At 39.5% G+C, this 17,847-nt stretch overlaps 1 protein-coding gene across 1 annotated transcript in view; it reads right to left on the bottom strand.

Moving 5' to 3' along the window:
- The window catches only part of TTN (titin), a 308,951-nt gene that overhangs the window by 11,794 nt on the left and 279,310 nt on the right, over positions 1-17,847 (bottom strand). The window contains 26 exon segments of the mRNA XM_030580102.1: positions 84-665; positions 787-1,089; positions 1,405-1,707; positions 2,192-2,491; positions 2,615-2,902; positions 3,003-3,596; positions 3,919-4,200; positions 4,300-4,605; positions 4,879-5,184; positions 5,290-5,589; positions 5,715-6,005; positions 6,095-6,400; positions 6,486-6,788; positions 6,896-8,962; positions 9,048-9,347; positions 9,446-9,733; positions 11,429-11,725; positions 11,837-13,603; positions 13,718-14,023; positions 14,151-14,453; positions 14,555-14,854; positions 14,951-15,238; positions 16,017-16,313; positions 16,438-16,740; positions 16,830-17,417; positions 17,529-17,825. Of these exon segments, the coding sequence (XP_030435962.1) occupies positions 84-665; positions 787-1,089; positions 1,405-1,707; positions 2,192-2,491; positions 2,615-2,902; positions 3,003-3,596; positions 3,919-4,200; positions 4,300-4,605; positions 4,879-5,184; positions 5,290-5,589; positions 5,715-6,005; positions 6,095-6,400; positions 6,486-6,788; positions 6,896-8,962; positions 9,048-9,347; positions 9,446-9,733; positions 11,429-11,725; positions 11,837-13,603; positions 13,718-14,023; positions 14,151-14,453; positions 14,555-14,854; positions 14,951-15,238; positions 16,017-16,313; positions 16,438-16,740; positions 16,830-17,417; positions 17,529-17,825 (11,865 nt within the window).

The following is a 17,847-nucleotide window of genomic DNA, read 5'->3' as shown; positions in this document are numbered from 1 at the left end:
GTGTGTGTATGTGAGATTGTACTTTTACAAACATAAGACATGATAATTAAAACAGGAATTTTATTGTACAAAAATCTACTCACTCAAAGGTGTCTTTGGTACAACTGGTTCTTCAGATTTCAGGGATTTGCTAATACCAAACTGGTTTTCTGCAGAAACACGGAAGTGATACTCCACATTTTCTTTGAGCCCTTTCACGACTAATGATGTTCCCCTCACTCTGGAATCAACTGTGTACCAGGCAGTCTTAGGTACTTCTCGCCTCTCAATGATGTATCCAATAATATCTGCACCACCATCGTCGGTAGGAGGTCTCCAGCTTACTCTGACTGAGCGAGTCTGTATGTCATCATACTCAAGTGGCCCTTCAGGTGGATTTGGAATGCCAATCACTCTGACCTGTATATAAACAGCCTTCTTTGCACATTTGTTTTCAAGTGCCAAATCATAGGTACCAGAATCTTCTCTTTCTGCATCTTTGATCACAAGTTCAGTGTGTGTCTCAGAAGTTGCTATCATTGCTCTCTTGCTGATGTCATGGCCTTCTTTAGTCCATTTGCATATCGGTATGGGCTTGCCCTTAATTGGTACTGTAAGCCTGATAACTCCACCTTGTCTCACAAACAGGCCTTCCTGGTATTTTTCAAGTTCACAATCAGGATATTCTAAAAATAAACCCAACATGTTATGTTATATCTATTTTACAGATATTCTGCTATGTCTGTTTTACGCAAAACAATTGCTTATGTCTATTTTCAGCAAAAACTAAGACCTAAAACATCTTACCAAGCATTTCTGTTACTTTGACTGTTCCTGGCACATCAGCCGGTTCTCCAGGCCCACCAGCATTACAGGCCATCACACGGAATCTATACTCTGCACCTTGTGGTAGATGTGTCAAGGTGTACTCATGTGTTTTGGTTGGAGTGGTATTACATTTGGTCCATTCAAACTGATCAACCTTTTGCATTTCAATCAAGTAGCCAGTAACTTTAGACCCGCCTTCCTCTTCTGGTGGACTCCAGGCCAGGGACACTGATGTTCGTGTAGTGTCAGTAACTCTTGGGTTCTGAGGTTTACCTGGGGGTGCTGCAATAGAAGATCAGATAGCAGATAAATATATTTTAAGATAGTTCTATGTTTAGTTTGAATATTTAAAAGGCAAAACAAAATGTTATCATACACCATTTGATAAGTATTCAGTAATGGCGATGTTTAAACAGGAAAGTAATGAATAAAACAGATTTTTAAAAGTTTCTTTGTGTATTTAATTAAAATATCTGCTGCAGTACGTTAAGCTGTCCAGATGAAAAAAATTATTTTGTTTAAACATTACAGCAGGTCTTATCAGTGACATTCCCCTCTGCCTCAAATGTTCTCTTCTCCATGTAGGAAATTATTTACCAATTGGGTCCATAGCAACAGCAGGTTTGGATGGACGGCTTGGTTTGCCCGTGCCTCTGGCATTAATAGCTGTGACACGGTGTTCATATTCTAATCCTTCAATCAGCCCAGTGGAGCGATAACGTGTCATAGTCACTGGAATTTTATTTACACGGACCCATCTATCTGCTCTGACTTCTTTGCGTTCCACAATATAACCAGAGATCTGTGAGCCACCATCATCTTCTGGTGGATGCCAAATAAGTGTCATGCCTTCACGAGAGACATCAGACACTTGTAGAGTGTCAGGAGGACCAGGAAGACCTGTAACAAAAAGACATATAATTAAGAAAGAAAATATGAGAATGCATTTACAAATGTAGCTTTCTGGGGACAAATCCATAATACATACTACCTATCTCCTGAAGTGCTTTTCATCACCAGATCACAAATCACTTCACAAAGGAGAAAGCTGAGGCTGAGAGAGATGAAGCGATTTCCCTAAGCTGACCCAGCAGGCCAGTGCGTTGACCTGGGAGTAGAACCTAGATCTCCAGAATCATAGTCCAATACTCTATCCAGAGCATGTATATTATGCATATACAGGGCAACATATTAGTTTTAGATGTGGCACTTTTTCTTCACAAGTATAACATCATTATACACGTGAAGGTATAGCGTGTTGTTTGGGCAAAGGAAATAATAGGATTTATTCTAGGGGATCTAGCCCTGTTTGTATTAATACATAGGCCCATGTAAATTGTTCTCCATTTTTAAATGTAGAGAACTGGAGAAAATGTAGACTTACTGATTCTACTCTTGCATTCTATGATGTCAGACTGAAGGTATGATCCAATTCCAAAGCGGTTTGTAGCAGCCACACGGAACACATATTCAGAACTTTCAATGAGTCTAGTGAACTTAAAGGTTGTCCTTGTTACAGATTCGGAAACTGGTAGCCATCCAGGACGGTGTGCATCACGCTGCTCCACCACATAACCACTCAGTGCAGCTCCACCATCCAGCTCAGGTTGTTCCCAAGAGATGGTAACAGAAGTTGAATCAATGTCATCAATTCTGATAGGTCCAGTGGGTGGTCCAGGTTTATCTAGGAAAAATGTAAAAGAACATAAGTTACTGTTTAAAAAAGAAGCTAGGTTGCCATTGTGACAAATTTCATGATGAAGGAAGGAGGATTGTGGACAATCATATCTTAATAATAAATCCTTACCAAGAATGATAACTTTTATAGTATCAACAGCAGTTCCAGTCGTGTTCTTCAGTTCAAGTGTGTACTCCCCAGTGTCATGTATTGTGGTCTCACGCACACTTAATTTAGCTACTTTGGCTTCAGTTTCAATCTTGGTGCGTTCTGATTCTCTTAGCTTAGAACCAGCGAAGAACCATGTTACAGCTGGAGGTGGTCGGCCACCAATTGGAATAGCTAACTCTATGGGTCTGCCAGCCGGCACATGAACTGTCTTTTGAGTTATTCCAGCAAGGTCAATTGTGGGTAACACTATTAAAAAACAAAACCAAACCTTTTTAATATCCATTTTGTAAATAAAATCACACATTTTGAGTAGTCCTCAACCTGTTCTTTTAACTATTATACCTACCTTTTTGGTCTTGTACAGTTACTGCTGTGACAATCTCTCTTGGTTCTGACACACCCTTCTGATTTTGTGCTCTGACTCTGAACAAATACTGTTCACCTTCATTTAGTGAGATGATTGTGTGCTCAAAGACCGTAGGCTTCAGTGTCACAACCTTCATCCACTTTTCTGTTCCAGCTTTGCTGGCCTCAATAACATAGCCAGTCAGTCTGCTGCCACCATCATGCTGTGGTTTTTCCCATGCAAGAGTTACAGTTGATTTAGTGATGTCAACTACCTCCAGTTTCTGAGGCACCATAGGAACATCCGACACCAGTACTGCATCAGATGTTTCACAAGGTTCACCAATACCATAAATATTTTCTGGAAGCACTCTGAAATAGTACATAGCTCCTTCTATAAGTCCAGTAAGTCTATAAAATGTTTTGCTGCATTTGGTAGCTACTGTCTTGTATGCTCTCATGGTAGCCTCACGTTTCTCAATTATATAATTGTTAACTGGTGCTCCACCATCAATAGTAGGAATTTCCCAAGTAATTGTCACGGAATCTTTCGACACTTCCTTAACTCTCACTGTGGCAGATGGGCCAGGTGTATCTAAATGCAAAATCAAAAGGGATTATTTCCTATTTGCTCTTTTCCTGATTTGGGTAATTACTGAATTTTGGCTAAGTAAAGACATCAGGATTTGGACTTCATAGATAAACTGATCCTTTAGAAACACATTTCCCTTAATTTATACTGTATCTTTTCTTTCCCTCTCCTCCTCTCCCACCTCACCCCCCCATGGTCTTTTATCATTATTTTCTGGGTTCTACTTAAATTGCAAACTCCTTTCAGCAAACACCTTTTTCCTTCTGTCTAAAACAACATGTGTAAGCACAGAGCAATATCAATATGTAATAGTAACAATACTCACCATATACTTTAACAACAACTGTTGCTGATTTCTTGCCTGATTGATTTTCAGCCTCAACCACATATTTGCCAGCATCATACCGATTAACTTTATCCACAGTAAGCAGGGTGTAGCTCTCTGTAGTGTCTATAATAGACCGATTTGCAAGGTCAACACCCTCTTTGCTCCATGTAATTACTGGAGGTGGTCTGCCAGATACAAACACCATTAGGCGCAAAGAACCACCAGCTCTGACAGTGACAGTCTTCTTTAGGTCATCAGCAAGTTCAAGGTCTGGTACTTCTGATGGGGAAAGGGAAGAAATACAAAATGAATTAATCTTTGAATAGTTTTAAATAAAAATATAATCTTTCCATAAAAACACTTGGGTTTTCAAATTACCTATTCTTTCCACAGGTTCGATTTCAGCTGATGATTCACTGAATTCACTCATACCATTCATGTTTGTGGCAGCAACTCTGAAACGGTATTTCTGGCTTGTTTTAAGAGCAGTCACTGTGAATTCAGCATTCCTTAGGGTGGCGGTAGTGTGTGGTCTGTACCACTGTTCAGTACCTTCTTCTTTCATTTCAAGAACGTAGCCTAAGAGGTCAGCACCACCATCATACATGGGCTTTGTCCATGCCAAGCTTATGCTGTGCCTAGTAGTATCCACAACTCTTGGAGCTGAAGGAGGTGCGGGAGTGTCTTTGGAATAGAGGAACACACATTTCACATTATTGCAGGGAACATTTTACAATTTAAAAGACCTTATTTAGTAACAATATTCTAAACAATTAGTGGTTAGAAATGTATCTGAAATTAACTATAATCACTTTTATTTTAAAGTCATTGCAATGCTAGTGATCATAATGAATTCACATATTCTTTTGGATCTCTTATTTGGAATGTCATTGTAGTTAATTATCAGGCAATATGTTTAACAAATATTAAAAATATATTTTGAATTTGACTACTTACATGATGGCTCCTTGCACAAGATAGATTGAGAAGCGTCACTAGGCTCACTGTTCCCAGCAGCATTCACTGCAGTGACACGGAATTGATATTCACCATGTTCCATTAGACCTGTAACTTTCAGTCTGGTATCATACACAGTGTAATCTCTGTTGATTCGTGTCCAGCGTAGACTTCTCTTTTCACGTTTGTCTACAAGATAGTTGCTAATCTCACTGCCACCATCTGATTCTGGTTGCAGCCAATGAATAATGATGTGTTCCTTGCCAATACCCACTGCTTCAGGTGCACCAGGTTGTGATGGAATAGCTGTTGGTGTTCAAAAATATGAAAAAAAATCAGATTTTTTTTCCAAATATTTCACCAATGAAGAAAACTCCATAAATGCTGGAGCTAAAAGATGAAAGCACTTACTGAAAGAGTTTCTAGCAACAATGGCTTCTGTTTCAAGTGGAACACCTGACCCATACTTATTGACAGCTCTCACACGGAAGATGTATTCATTATTTTTAATAAGTCTTGTCACCACGCATGATAATGTTTGGCATTCAGCCTCAACAATAACCCAGTTGAGCCTGCTGGTTTCACGTCTTTCTACAATGTAGTGCGTGATTTCTGCACCTCCATCTTCAAGTGGAACATTCCATGCCAGAGTGCACTTCTCTTCGGTTACTCTGCTAATAGTGATTTTGCCAGCACATGGACCAGGTGAATCTGAGTAGGAGTGAACAAAGGTGTAATTATAGTAGTCAATGAAAAGCTTCTCTCTCTTTTTTTGTAACTATAATTGTGAATTCCAATGAATGTTCACAACAAACCATTATCTATGAAATACATACCAAGCACTTTGACAAGGACTGAAACTTGCTTTGTTCCACTTGCATTTTTAACTGTTAGTGTGTATTTTCCACTATCACTTCTGTCACAATACTTGATAACTGCAATGGCCCGTTTGCTGGTGTACTGCAGAGAGATCTTTTCACACAGGTCCAATTCTTTGTCACCTTTGGACCAGAAGACCTTTGGTTCTGGTTTCCCACCAATGGCTGCATCAAGAACAAGATCAGATCCAGCCCTTATGGTCACAATTTCTCCTTGCAATCTGGCATTCAGCTCAGCCTTTGGTGGTGCTATCATAAAGAGATAAAAACATTAACATTATAGTATTAAAACAGCAAGCTACACAATATTTTAAATGACCCGAGGGAATGTTTCTTACAATATTCATCTTTGCAAGTGACAGCACCAGTAGATTCAGATCCTTTGCTGATTACACCAGCTGCATTCTTAGCTAATATACGGAATTCATATTCTTCTCCTTCACTAAGAGCTGTCACAGTAAAGCAGTTTTCTGAGACAATGGTATAGTTGCATTTCAACCAGCGTCCGTCTCCAGCTTCATTGTATGGTTTGCGTTCTATAATATACCCAATAATTTTGCTGCCGCCATCATAAAGTGGAGGAGACCAGGTCAATGACACTGTAGATCTTGTGACATCTGTTACCTCTGGTCTGCCTGGTGGATCTGAAAGAGGACAATGTAAAATGAAAAATCTAATTCTGTTGCTTAAATAATAAAGAACAAATATACTCTTAAAAGATACACTTACCAACTGGGTTTTGAGCCACTATAGGTCTGGAAGCTTCACTAGCTTTGCTCACACCAGCAGCATTTAGGGCATAAACTCTGAATTGATATTCCAGACCTTCCACTAGTCCTGTGACTTTGTAGTTGCATTCAAAGGATGGCACGTTGTTTTCCTTCACCCAAAGAATGGTATTGCGCTCTTTCTTTTCAATCCAGTATCCAGTGATTTTGCTGCCACCATCATGATATGGTTCCTCCCAGCGAATGGCCATGGCATTGGCAGACACAGAATAGACCTCTGGCCTGGTAGGTGGACTTGGTGGGACTTATTGTAAAAAGTAAGAGAGAAAAAAAGTTAGAATTGCCACTAATTACATAAACCAGAAAAAACAATTTCTTAAAATATATGTTTGTGTGTATGTTTGTTTTTACCAAATGGATGCTCAGCAACTATTGGTGCTGATTCCACGGGCTTGCTGACACCAAATCTGTTTTCTGAGCTGACCCGGAAAGCATACTCCATGTATTTGGTGAGATGAGTGACTTTGATCTGTGTACGTTTGACACTGGAATTTATCAGCTGCCATGCTGTTGTACCAGATTCTCGTTTCTCAACTATGTAGTTTGTAATATCAGTGCCACCATCATCTTCAGGTTCTTTCCATGACAACACACAAGATTCAGCAGAAATGGATGATATTTCAATAGGTCCAGTAACTGCACCTGGTCTTCCGATGACAACCACTGTGACAGCAAATGTTTTCACACCGGCTGTGTTCTCAAGTGTCAAATAATATTTGCCAGAGTCACCTCTCATGCTGTCCTTCACAATCAATGTAGTTCTATCCTTTGTTGTCTTGATGGTCACTCTATCAGTTTCCTTGAGTCTCATTTCTTCAAGTTTCCATGTTACTTTTGGAGCTGGTCGCCCACTAATTGGTATATCAATAGTAAAGGTGCTTCCAGCTTTGCAAGTTATAAGTTGTCTAGTTATTCCACTAAGATCTGCTGTTGGTTCAATCTGTGGCTCTTTAATAATAACAGAAGAGAAAGCTTCTCTTGGCTCACTGTAGCCTGCATCATTCTTTGCCTTGACCCGGAATTCATATTCATTGTTCTCTAGAAGACCTTCAACTGTGAAAGTAAGTTGTTTAGTTTGACCAGCTTCAGCCCAATAGTCAGATCCCTTTTGTTTCATCTCAAGAAGATATCCAGTGACACGGCTTCCACCGTCATGGTCAGGTTTCAGCCAAGCTAATACTGCAGAAGATTTGGTAGTATCAATAATATCTAGTCTCTTAGGTGGAGCAGGCTCCTCGGTGGCTACCACTGGCTCTGTTAATTCACATGGTTCACCTACACCATATTCATTTTCTGCTGAAACACGGTAGTAGAATGGCACACCTTCTGCAAGATCAGTGACCTTAAAGATTTGACGAGTACATTTTGAACTCACAACCTGCCAGCTACGACGGCTTGCTTCCCGCTTTTCCACAATGTAGTGATGGATGCGGGCACCTCCATCCAAAACAGGAGCATCCCACATTAAAGTAATAGAACCTCTGGTCACATCCTTAAAGGTAATAGGACCTGGTGGGCCAGGAGTGTCCAGTACCTTGACAGTAAATGTAATAGATTTGCTACCACTGACATTTTCTACAGTAAAGACATATTTGCCAGCATCATTTCTATTGCAGTTCTCCACAGTCAACGTACTGAATGAGTCAGTTATGTGAATGTCAGAACGCAGGCTAAGGTCTGAGTCTGCTTTAGACCATGTAGCAGTAGGAACCGGTTTGCCTAAAAAGGCAATAAACAGCCGAATAGTTGCACCTGCTCTGACAATGTGAGTCTGCTTGAAGTTTGCATCAATATCAATTTCAGGTGAAGACAGTCTGTCAGTTGCTTGGATTGTAGCAGGAACTTCACAGCTTTCTCCCTTGCCTGCACCATTGACAGCACTCACTCGGAATTTATAATGTTCACCTGCCTCTAAGTCGGTGACAGTATATTTGGTAGCTATACAAGTCTCTGCATTGACTTTATGCCACTCTCCTAAGTCAGCTTTGCACATTTCAATGATGTAGCCAATTATTTCCATGCCTCCGTCAAAAACTGGCTTGGTCCATTCCAAGCTTACACTTGTCTTTGATGTATCTGTCACTTTTACAACAGTAGGCGCACTTGGTGGGTTTACTGGCTCTCGACATTTAATCAGCCTGGAGACAGCACTTGGAGGTCCTACTCCTGCAGCATTTTCAGCCATAACTTGGAATTCATATTCATTGCCTTCAGTCAGGCCCGTTACTCTGTATCTTGTCTCAGCAATGGCTCTCTTACTGGATACTTTGACCCAACGGACACTCTTTTTTTCTCTTCTTTCCAGGATATATTGGTTGATTTCATTTCCGCCATCAGATTTTGGCCTAGTCCATGTGAGTGTGATACTGTCTCCTGTTATATGGGTAGGCTCTGGTATACCTGGTGCATCAGGAACAGCTGCAAAATGGAAAACAGTTTAGAAAACATTCAACAAAAGTTGGTAACTGTGTAGTTATTTGTTCAAGACATAAAGGAAACTTACTGTATGGTATTTGTGCTATAATTGGATCAGATTCTAGTGGCCTGCCAACACCAAACTTGTTAACTGCAGAGACACGGAACTGGTATTCATTGCCCTTAATTAATTTAAGTGCAGTGTAACTGCAGGCTTCACAGTTATCTTCAACTAATGCCCAGGCAATCCTACTGGTTTCACGTTTTTCAATCACATAGTGGGTGATAGCAGCACAGCCATCATTAGCTGGAGGCTCCCACCATAATGTCATCTTCTCTCCAGTAACATTTGTGAATCGTATTGGTCCACCAACTTTTCCTGGAGTATCTGTGATAATAAAGCATCAGAGTTATAATTTACTTGTGCTGCCACTTACAATGTAAATACTATTTAAGAATAGCTTACTAAAAATATCGACAAAGTACCTTGTACTCTGACTGTAATGTCTTCTTCTTTGGTGCCTGATGCATTCTTGGCTTCTACTGTGTATATACCACGATGGTCCCGAGTGGCATCTCTAACAAAGATAGTGCTAGATCCAATAACATTCATTATTTCAATATTCATCTTCTTTTCAATCTCCTTTCCATCCTTAAACCAAGTCACTTGAGGTACTGGACGGCCTTTGATAAGAACTTTAAGTCTAATGCTCTCTCCAGCCTTAACAGTAAGGCCTTCAAAGTGCTCAGCACCGAATTCGATTGTTGGAGGAACTAAGAAGAAAGATAAAATAAAGTATATATATTCACTCATATTTATCAGGCTATTCATTCCCAATAAGCAAACAAGTAATAAAGGCATATACAGACTCTCTCTTCTGACTAGAAAATTCATATTTTTTAAAATATAGGGATTGATATTATATTGTAAACTGTCCTATCTGAAATTTTATATCTTAAGAATTATTTTTTCTATGTTAATCCACTCTCCATCATATTAAACTATAGGTTAAAATATTAATTGAAATGTGTTGGTGTAATGTGCTAAGTGAGCTATTCTAGCAATTTGCATTTCTAAATTCTGCATAGCAACAAAACCATTATCTAACCTAAGACAGACCTATCTTTGCAGCTGCCACTTGTAAACCACAGAACCACAAATTAAGGCCTTTGGCTTGGTTTTAAAGTTATCTGTACTCTTCAGTTCCTGTAGTCAGGCTTAATTATTGTGAACACTTTTAAGGCACCACAGCTGTTAGAAGCTCCTGCCTTACTCAAAAGGGAAGGGGAACTGCAAGCCCCTATCCACAGTAAAAGCAGCAGAGTCCTGTGGCACCTTATAGACTAACAGACATTTTGGAGCACGAGCTTTTGTGGGTGAATACCCACTTCGTCAGATGCACGCAGTGGAAATTTCCAGGGGTAGGTATATATATATATGCAAGCAAGCTAGAGATAACGAGGTTAGTTCAATCAGAGAGGATGAGGCCCTGTTCTAGCAGTTGAGGTGTGAAAACCAAGGGAGGAGAAACTGGTTTTGTAGTTGGCAAGCCATTTACAGTTTTTGTTTAATCCTATCCACAGTGACACAGCCAAACCTCTCAGGTTGCTCAAGTTCACCTTGTGATGTGATCTAAATCCTAAGACTCAAGCCCCAACCCAAGAGTCAGCAACCTTTCAGAAGTGGTGTGCCGAGTCTTCATTTATTCACTCTAATTTAAGGTTTTGCATGCCAGTAATACATTTTAACATTTTTAGAAGGTCTCTTTCTACAAGTCTATAATATATAACCAAACTATTGTTGTATGTAAAGTAAATAAGCTTTTTAAAATGTTTAAGAAGCTTCATTTAAAATTAAATTAAAATGCAGAGCCCCCCAGACTGCCAGGACCCGGGCAGTGAGAGTGCCACTGAAAATCAGCTCATGTGCCACCTTTGGCACCCGTGCCATAGGTTGCCTACCCCTGCCCCAGCTTATTCCCATTTTCAAATGTGTCAAAATGTTTTGGAGCAATGGCTAAAACAACACAATGTCTCTACAATAGACTACTGCCAAAGTTGCAACAAAGAAAAGTAGCGAAACCATAACTAAATGTTAATACAGTAGCAACGACAGAGCAGAACCCCACTGCGAATTCCAAGATGCATTCAGTAGCAGATGAAGGCAAAAAACTCCTCATGAAATGCTGAATTAAAAACTCCCTGTGTGGCCCCAAATGTAGCAACTGGTTAAATCCTATGGATCCCTGCTGGATGCTGGTCTTGCATCTAACTCTGCATGGAGTGGAGGAGGGAGAAGTGGCGAAAGCCTTCTGCTCCTGGAAGGAGTGGTATACACACCCTCTCCAGTCAGCAGCTCATATACCCAATATAAGCTAAAAGGTGCCAGACAGGAGCTTAGCTGGATTTAGAATTTACCATATAAAAATGCAAGTGTAACATACTAAAGTATTAATAAATAATGCTTACCACATTCATCTCTGGTCATGATATAGCCTGAAGATTGTGATGGTGGGCTGACTGTTCCGACAGCATTTCTTGCAATCACTCTGAACTCATATCGTTCACCTGGGCTAAGTCCTGTAACTGTATATTGGCATTCACTGATATCAGTAAAATTGCATCTGAGCCAGCGGTCATCACTTCCTTGCCGTTTCTCAATGCTGTAGGCCACAATCTTACTTCCTCCATCATGCAGTGGTGCAGTCCATTTAAGGGTGACAGTTTCCCTGGTGAGATCAATATAATCAGGAGTGCCAGGTGGATCTGAAAGAAAATAATTGCATACAGGATTATTATTATTATTATTAATCTGCATGATGGCTAACACTATATTACAATATATACATTTTCTTAGTGAAATGCTTGTTTACTCACCTACTGGAGACACAGCCAAGGTAAATTTGCTTGGCTCGCTAACTGGGCTTACACCAGCAGAATTTTCAGCATATGCACGGTATTGGTAATCCAGGCCCTCAATCAATCCAGTAATTCTGTATTCTTTACCAGATATTGGTGAAACATTAACTTTCTGCCACAAGATGCTGTTTCTTTCTTTCTTTTCAACATGGTATCCAGTAATTTCTGAACCTCCATCATAAACTGGAGCATCCCAAGATATTGTCATTCCATCAGCCGTTACATTGTACACAACAGGTTTGCCAGGTGGGCCTGGTGGTCTGAACTGGTGTTTTGCTACAACATCTGCTGAGACAAGTGGTGGGCTTACGCCATATCTGTTTTCTGCACTAATTCTAAACTGATATTCGGTGTCTTTAACTAGGTTAGGAACTTTGAAAGTTGTCCTAGCAACACTAGAACACACCATTTTCCAATTGGTTTGTGAAGTTTCTCTCTTCTCAATGCTGTAGCAAGTGATTTCTCCTCCTCCGTTGTCTTCAGGAGCATCCCATGACATCACAACGCTGTCTGCTTTGATTTCATCTAGTCTTATGGGTCCTTTTGGTTTTGATGGAGGACCAAGAGTTATGACTGTGATTGTAAATGACTTTCTGCAAACTGAATTATCAAGAATTAAGGTGTATTTGCCACCATTCTCTTTTTTCACATTCTTGATGCTTAAACTTATTTTGTTTTCAGTTTTCTTGAAGCGAACTTGTTCACTTTCTTTAAGAGGAATGCTGTCCTTGAGCCAGCTCATAGTTGGTCTGGGTTTACCTTTATATGGCAATTCGATGTGCATATTATGGCCAATTCTTACAGTAATTTGTCCTCCAGAGATATCAGAAAGGTCAGCTTCAGGTGTTATTACAAAGTCTTTTATTGTAATGGGTCCAACAGTAACAGCATCACTCAATCCTTTTTCGTTTTTAGCAGATACTCTGAATTCCATGACAGAAAGCTCCTTAAGTTTTTCAACTTCAAATTCACATGTCTTACTTATGCCTGCATGTGCCCATTCTTTTTCTTCAATCATTTTCTTTTCAATAACATAGTCTGATATAATGCTACCACCATCGAAGTCAGGTTTGCTCCACTGTAAGGTAACAGAAGTCTTTGTAGAATCTTTCATGGCCAGATCCTTCACAGGTCCAGGTACTTCCGCAGGTTTCACTGGTTCTGAAGTCTCACAAGGTTCTCCCAATCCATGTTCATTTTCTGCAAGAACTCGGAAGAAGAATGCAGTCTTCTCTAACAGGTTAGTTACCTTAAATGTTGTATGAGAACACTTAGTTGTAACAGTAGACCAGGCTCTTTTGGTGGCATCTCTTTTTTCAATGACATAGTTTGTTATTTCAGAACCACCATTAATGAGCGGTGGCTCCCATATAAGTGTAACAGTGCCACGAGAAACATGTTTAAGCTGCAGTTTCTGGCAGGCTGATGGTGTATCAAGTACTTTAACATTCACAAATGAAGATTTTGGTTCACCAACTCCATTCTCGATTGTGAGAATGTATTTTCCTGTGTCATTCCGAGTAACTTGAGGAATATTAAGTAATGTGGATGATTCTGTGTTCTGAATGTTGTATCTTTCATCAATTCCAAGATTCTTTTCACCCTTTCTCCATGTGACAGTTGGAGGAGGTCTCCCTTTGAATGGAATCATTATCTGTACATCTTCACCTGCTTTAGCTACAATGGAGGTTCTGAGAGCAACATCTAGGTCAATCTCTGGCTCCTCTGCAGAAATAAATAATAATAATAATAATATGAATAATTTGGGAAACAAAATATAAAATTATTTGAAATACCAAAACCCTAAAAAAGATAATTAAATCGATTTAAGGTACATACCAAGTATATCTTTAGCTTGTACATATTCTGTCATTTCAATAGGCTCTCCTTGCCCAGCACAATTTATAGCAGATACACGGAAATAATAATTGACTGCAGGTTGAAGATGAGACACAACATACTCAGTTGTTCTCACTTCTCCTCTAGCACTGACTACAGACCATTCTTCTTGTTCTCCTTCTCTCTTTTCCACTGCATAGCTGGTAATTGCACTTCCTCCATCATAGACAGGCTTAGTCCAGCCAAGAGTGACAGACGTCTTAGTAGTATCTACAACCTTTAGCTTAACTGGTGGCCCTGGTTTGTCTGTAAAAGATATTAAAATTCAATCATAAAATTTGTCCTCAGTTATTCCCAGACACTTCCATGAAAGTCTGCCCATTATAACTTGGCCCTTAAACAGTGAGATGTGTGTGTGTAAATTATTTCTTACCAATAGGATCTGCAGCTTTGTAGAAGTCAGATGCTTCAGAGAATGGACCTTGTCCAGCTGCATTGACAGCACAAACTCGGAAATGATATTCACTGTTTTCAGTGAGTCCTGTTACTTTCTGTCTGGTGTCACGGATAGTTTCTTTAACAACCTTGAACCAACTTAGACTCTTCTTGTCACGTTTCTCAAGGTAATATCCACTTATTTCACTACCTCCATCTACAGTTGGCCTGTTCCAGACAACTGTCATTGAATGCTTGGTTATCATAGTGACCTCTGGTACACTAGGTGGTCCAGGTGTAACTGGAATAAAAAAGAAAGAAAAAAATGACAGTAGTTTAATACCACTTAAAACTAAAACATTCAGTACTATTCAGTTGTATTAGTTAATATACATTTCTCACCAAATGCATTTTTAGCTATAACTGGTTCAGATTCCAGTGGATCACCGACTCCAAACTTATTCACACCTCGGACACGGAACACATACTCATTTCCTTTGATGAGTTTTGTGACAGTGATGACACATTCCTCTAGTTTTTCAGAAATTAAAGACCATACTACCCGACTTGTCTCACGTTTTTCAACAATGTAGTGTGTTACAGTTGCACCACCATCATCTGCTGGAGGTTCCCACATTATGGTAATCTTTTCAGCAGTGACTGTCTTGAACTGTATAGGCCCAACTGGAGGTCCTGGCTTGTCTGTTGAGGACAGGAGAAATGAGACATATATATGTGTGTTATGGAACTACATTTTAGTTTAATACAATAATACTACTATTCTAATTCAATACATACCAAGTATTTGCACTCTAATGTGAGCTGATGCTGAACCCATGGCATTCTTTAATTTTAATTCATAGTTTCCACTGTTAAAACGAGTTGCATCTTTGATGAGTATAGATGCAAAGTCTGTTGTGTTTTCAATAGACACTTGTGCACTGGTTTGTATCTCTTTGCCATTTTTGAACCATTCAATTGTAGGTATAGGCTTTCCTGAGATGCCAAGTTTCAGCTTAACTGCAGTACCTGCTTTGTATTTCACCACATCTCTGTATTCTGGTTGTACATCAATTTCAGGTGCACCTTAAAAGAGGAACAAAAAAAAATGGTACAAAGATTTCAAACCACTCAGAGGATTCAAAACCATACCAATATTTTTATTAAGCAATAATAATAGTGGTAATTAATATAAGGCATTGCATAATATACACGATGCAATATTTGGCAGTGCCTCGATACTATGGTCATAGGTGTTTTAAATATGCAGATAGGGAAAAAAAAGATAAGTCTTAGCTATATGTCACATTTCAGTCCAAAAGTTCTCAAACTCTTTGCAAATTAAATAATACATTAATTACATCACTACTAAAAAGCATCCACATCTCTGGGGAAGGACTGCATATAGGAGGACAAATGGTGCAGTGCACACTGCACAACATTTTGGGGAAAGGACATTTTTAGCCAAGGACACTGGGGCAAACCTCTGCTCCTATGAAAAGTGTCACAAGAGCTTTAATGTCTACACACAGCAAAAATAATCTCAATTTCTCAGGTCTTGTCCAAGTGGCCCAAACACAGTCAACTGTATGGAACTCAAGTTATCTACATTGGGAAGATGAAGGGAAGCTTCATTGGAAAGCATTGGGAAGCTCAATCAGCTCTGTTCAGATTGAATCTTTGTCCAGAAAGGCTAGATAATGCAAACCCAGTGCTTACAACATTATGCTAGCCCTCCAGTTTTTAAACTCAGCTTCTTAGAATTGTTTTCTAAAGACTAGGATTCAAGCACTGGTTATATGAAACAATTCTGACTTTAAGCCCTGAAGAATCAGAAAATATTATGTAATTGCAAAACTCTTACCATATGTATCAACACACGTGATAGGACCTAAAACATCTGATGGATTGCTAATGGAACCAACAGCATTCTTAGAACAGACACGGAATTCATACTGAGAATTTTGCGTTAATCCAGATACAGTAAACTGAGTCTCAATGACATTGGTGAAACTGCCCTTTGTCCATCTGCCGTTTGGAAGATCACGTTTCTCGACAATATAACCAGTGATCTTGCTACCGCCATCATAGGATGGTTTTGTCCAAGAAAGACTGACAGACGTCTTGGAAATATCTGTGACATGAACATTTCTTGGGGGTTCTACAGTAAGAAAAAACAATAGCATTTATAATTAATAGCAGTACTAGCATTATCTGTTGGCTTACTGTATAGGAAAGAACATTACAGTGAAAACTGTGATTTTTTTTCCCTACAAAGTACACACCACAAGCATCAATTGCAAGAACTGGATCAGAAGGATGGCTTGCTTTTCCAGTGCCAGCTGCATTTTCTGCATAAACCCTGAATTCATAGATAAGTCCAGCGCTGATGGTGGTGACTTTGAAGTGAGTTGTCCGAATAAGGGTCTTGTTAGCCTTTTGCCATAAAATACTGTTCCTATCTTTCATTTCCAAATGGTATCCAATGACTGCACTGCCTCCATTAGTGACTGGTTCATGCCATCCAACAGTGATGCTCTCTCGGGTGACATTAGTGACCCATGGTGTGGAAGGTTGTCCGGGTGTTGCTAGAGACATTAAAAGAAGCAGGTAATATATCATTTAAAAAAAAATTAAAAGCAACAACAAAATGTTATGTGAGAAACTGATGACTTACTGTATGGGAGCTTAACAGTTACACATTGTGAATCAATGTGATCACTGATTCCAAAGCGGTTTTCAGCTTTGATACGGAATTGGTATTCTTCTCCTGTTGTTAGCTTCATGACTTTAATAATGCTTCTAGCAACTGTTGCAGACACCTCAGACCAAACAGCAGTACTTGTTTCTCTTTTCAGTACAATATAGTTGGTAACTTGACTTCCACCATCATTATGCGGTGGCTGCCATTTGAGAGTTACACTGTCTTCAGTGATATCACTGACAACAACAGGACCAACTGGAGGACCTGGCCTGTCTAGCACTACAATGTTAATGAATGATTTAGTGGTTCCACTGGAGTTGGCAGCAGTGATGTCATATCTACCAGCATCACCAGCCATACTTTCTTTAAGGTTAATGATGACACTTTCTGCTGTGGTTTCTGTATTAAACCGCATGGTTGCTTTCAATGGAACACCGTCTCTGGATAATGTCGTCTTTGGCAATGGTTTTCCAGAAATTGGAATTTCAACCTTTAGGTTCGATCCCACTCTAATGTACACAGTGTTATGTGGGAAGCCCTTCATATCAATCTCAGGAGATTCTGAAAAACAAAATGTTTCCAAAACATTAAAAATGTGCGTTTTAAAAATTGGATTTTTTTTTTTAATGTATGCAAACATTTCATCTTGTGTTTCAGTGTCAGCAAACATACCCAGTTGTTCTCTCACTGTAATAGGGAGCAGGAGTTCTTTAGGATCACTTAGACCAGCTTGATTTTCTGCACACACTCTGAAGAAATAGTCAACATTCTCTTTGAGACCGTGGACAACATGATGAGTTGTCTTTACAACTGCACATTTAACCCATTTTTGCTGTCCTTTCTCAAGAGCTTCAATGAGGTAGCTCACAATTCTGCTTCCACCATCATGTTCTGGTTTCAACCATGACAGAGAAATGCTGTCTTTCGTGACGCCAGTTATTCCAAGCTTTTCTGGTGGGCTTGGTTTTTCTAAGATAAAAAAGATTCAGCA

This window comes from Gopherus evgoodei, chromosome 11 (genome assembly GCF_007399415.2).
Source record: "Gopherus evgoodei ecotype Sinaloan lineage chromosome 11, rGopEvg1_v1.p, whole genome shotgun sequence".
Classification (NCBI taxonomy): Eukaryota; Metazoa; Chordata; order Testudines; family Testudinidae; genus Gopherus; species Gopherus evgoodei.
The sequence above is the reverse complement of the archived record's forward strand: the minus strand, read 5'-3'. Positions and strand labels throughout refer to the sequence as shown.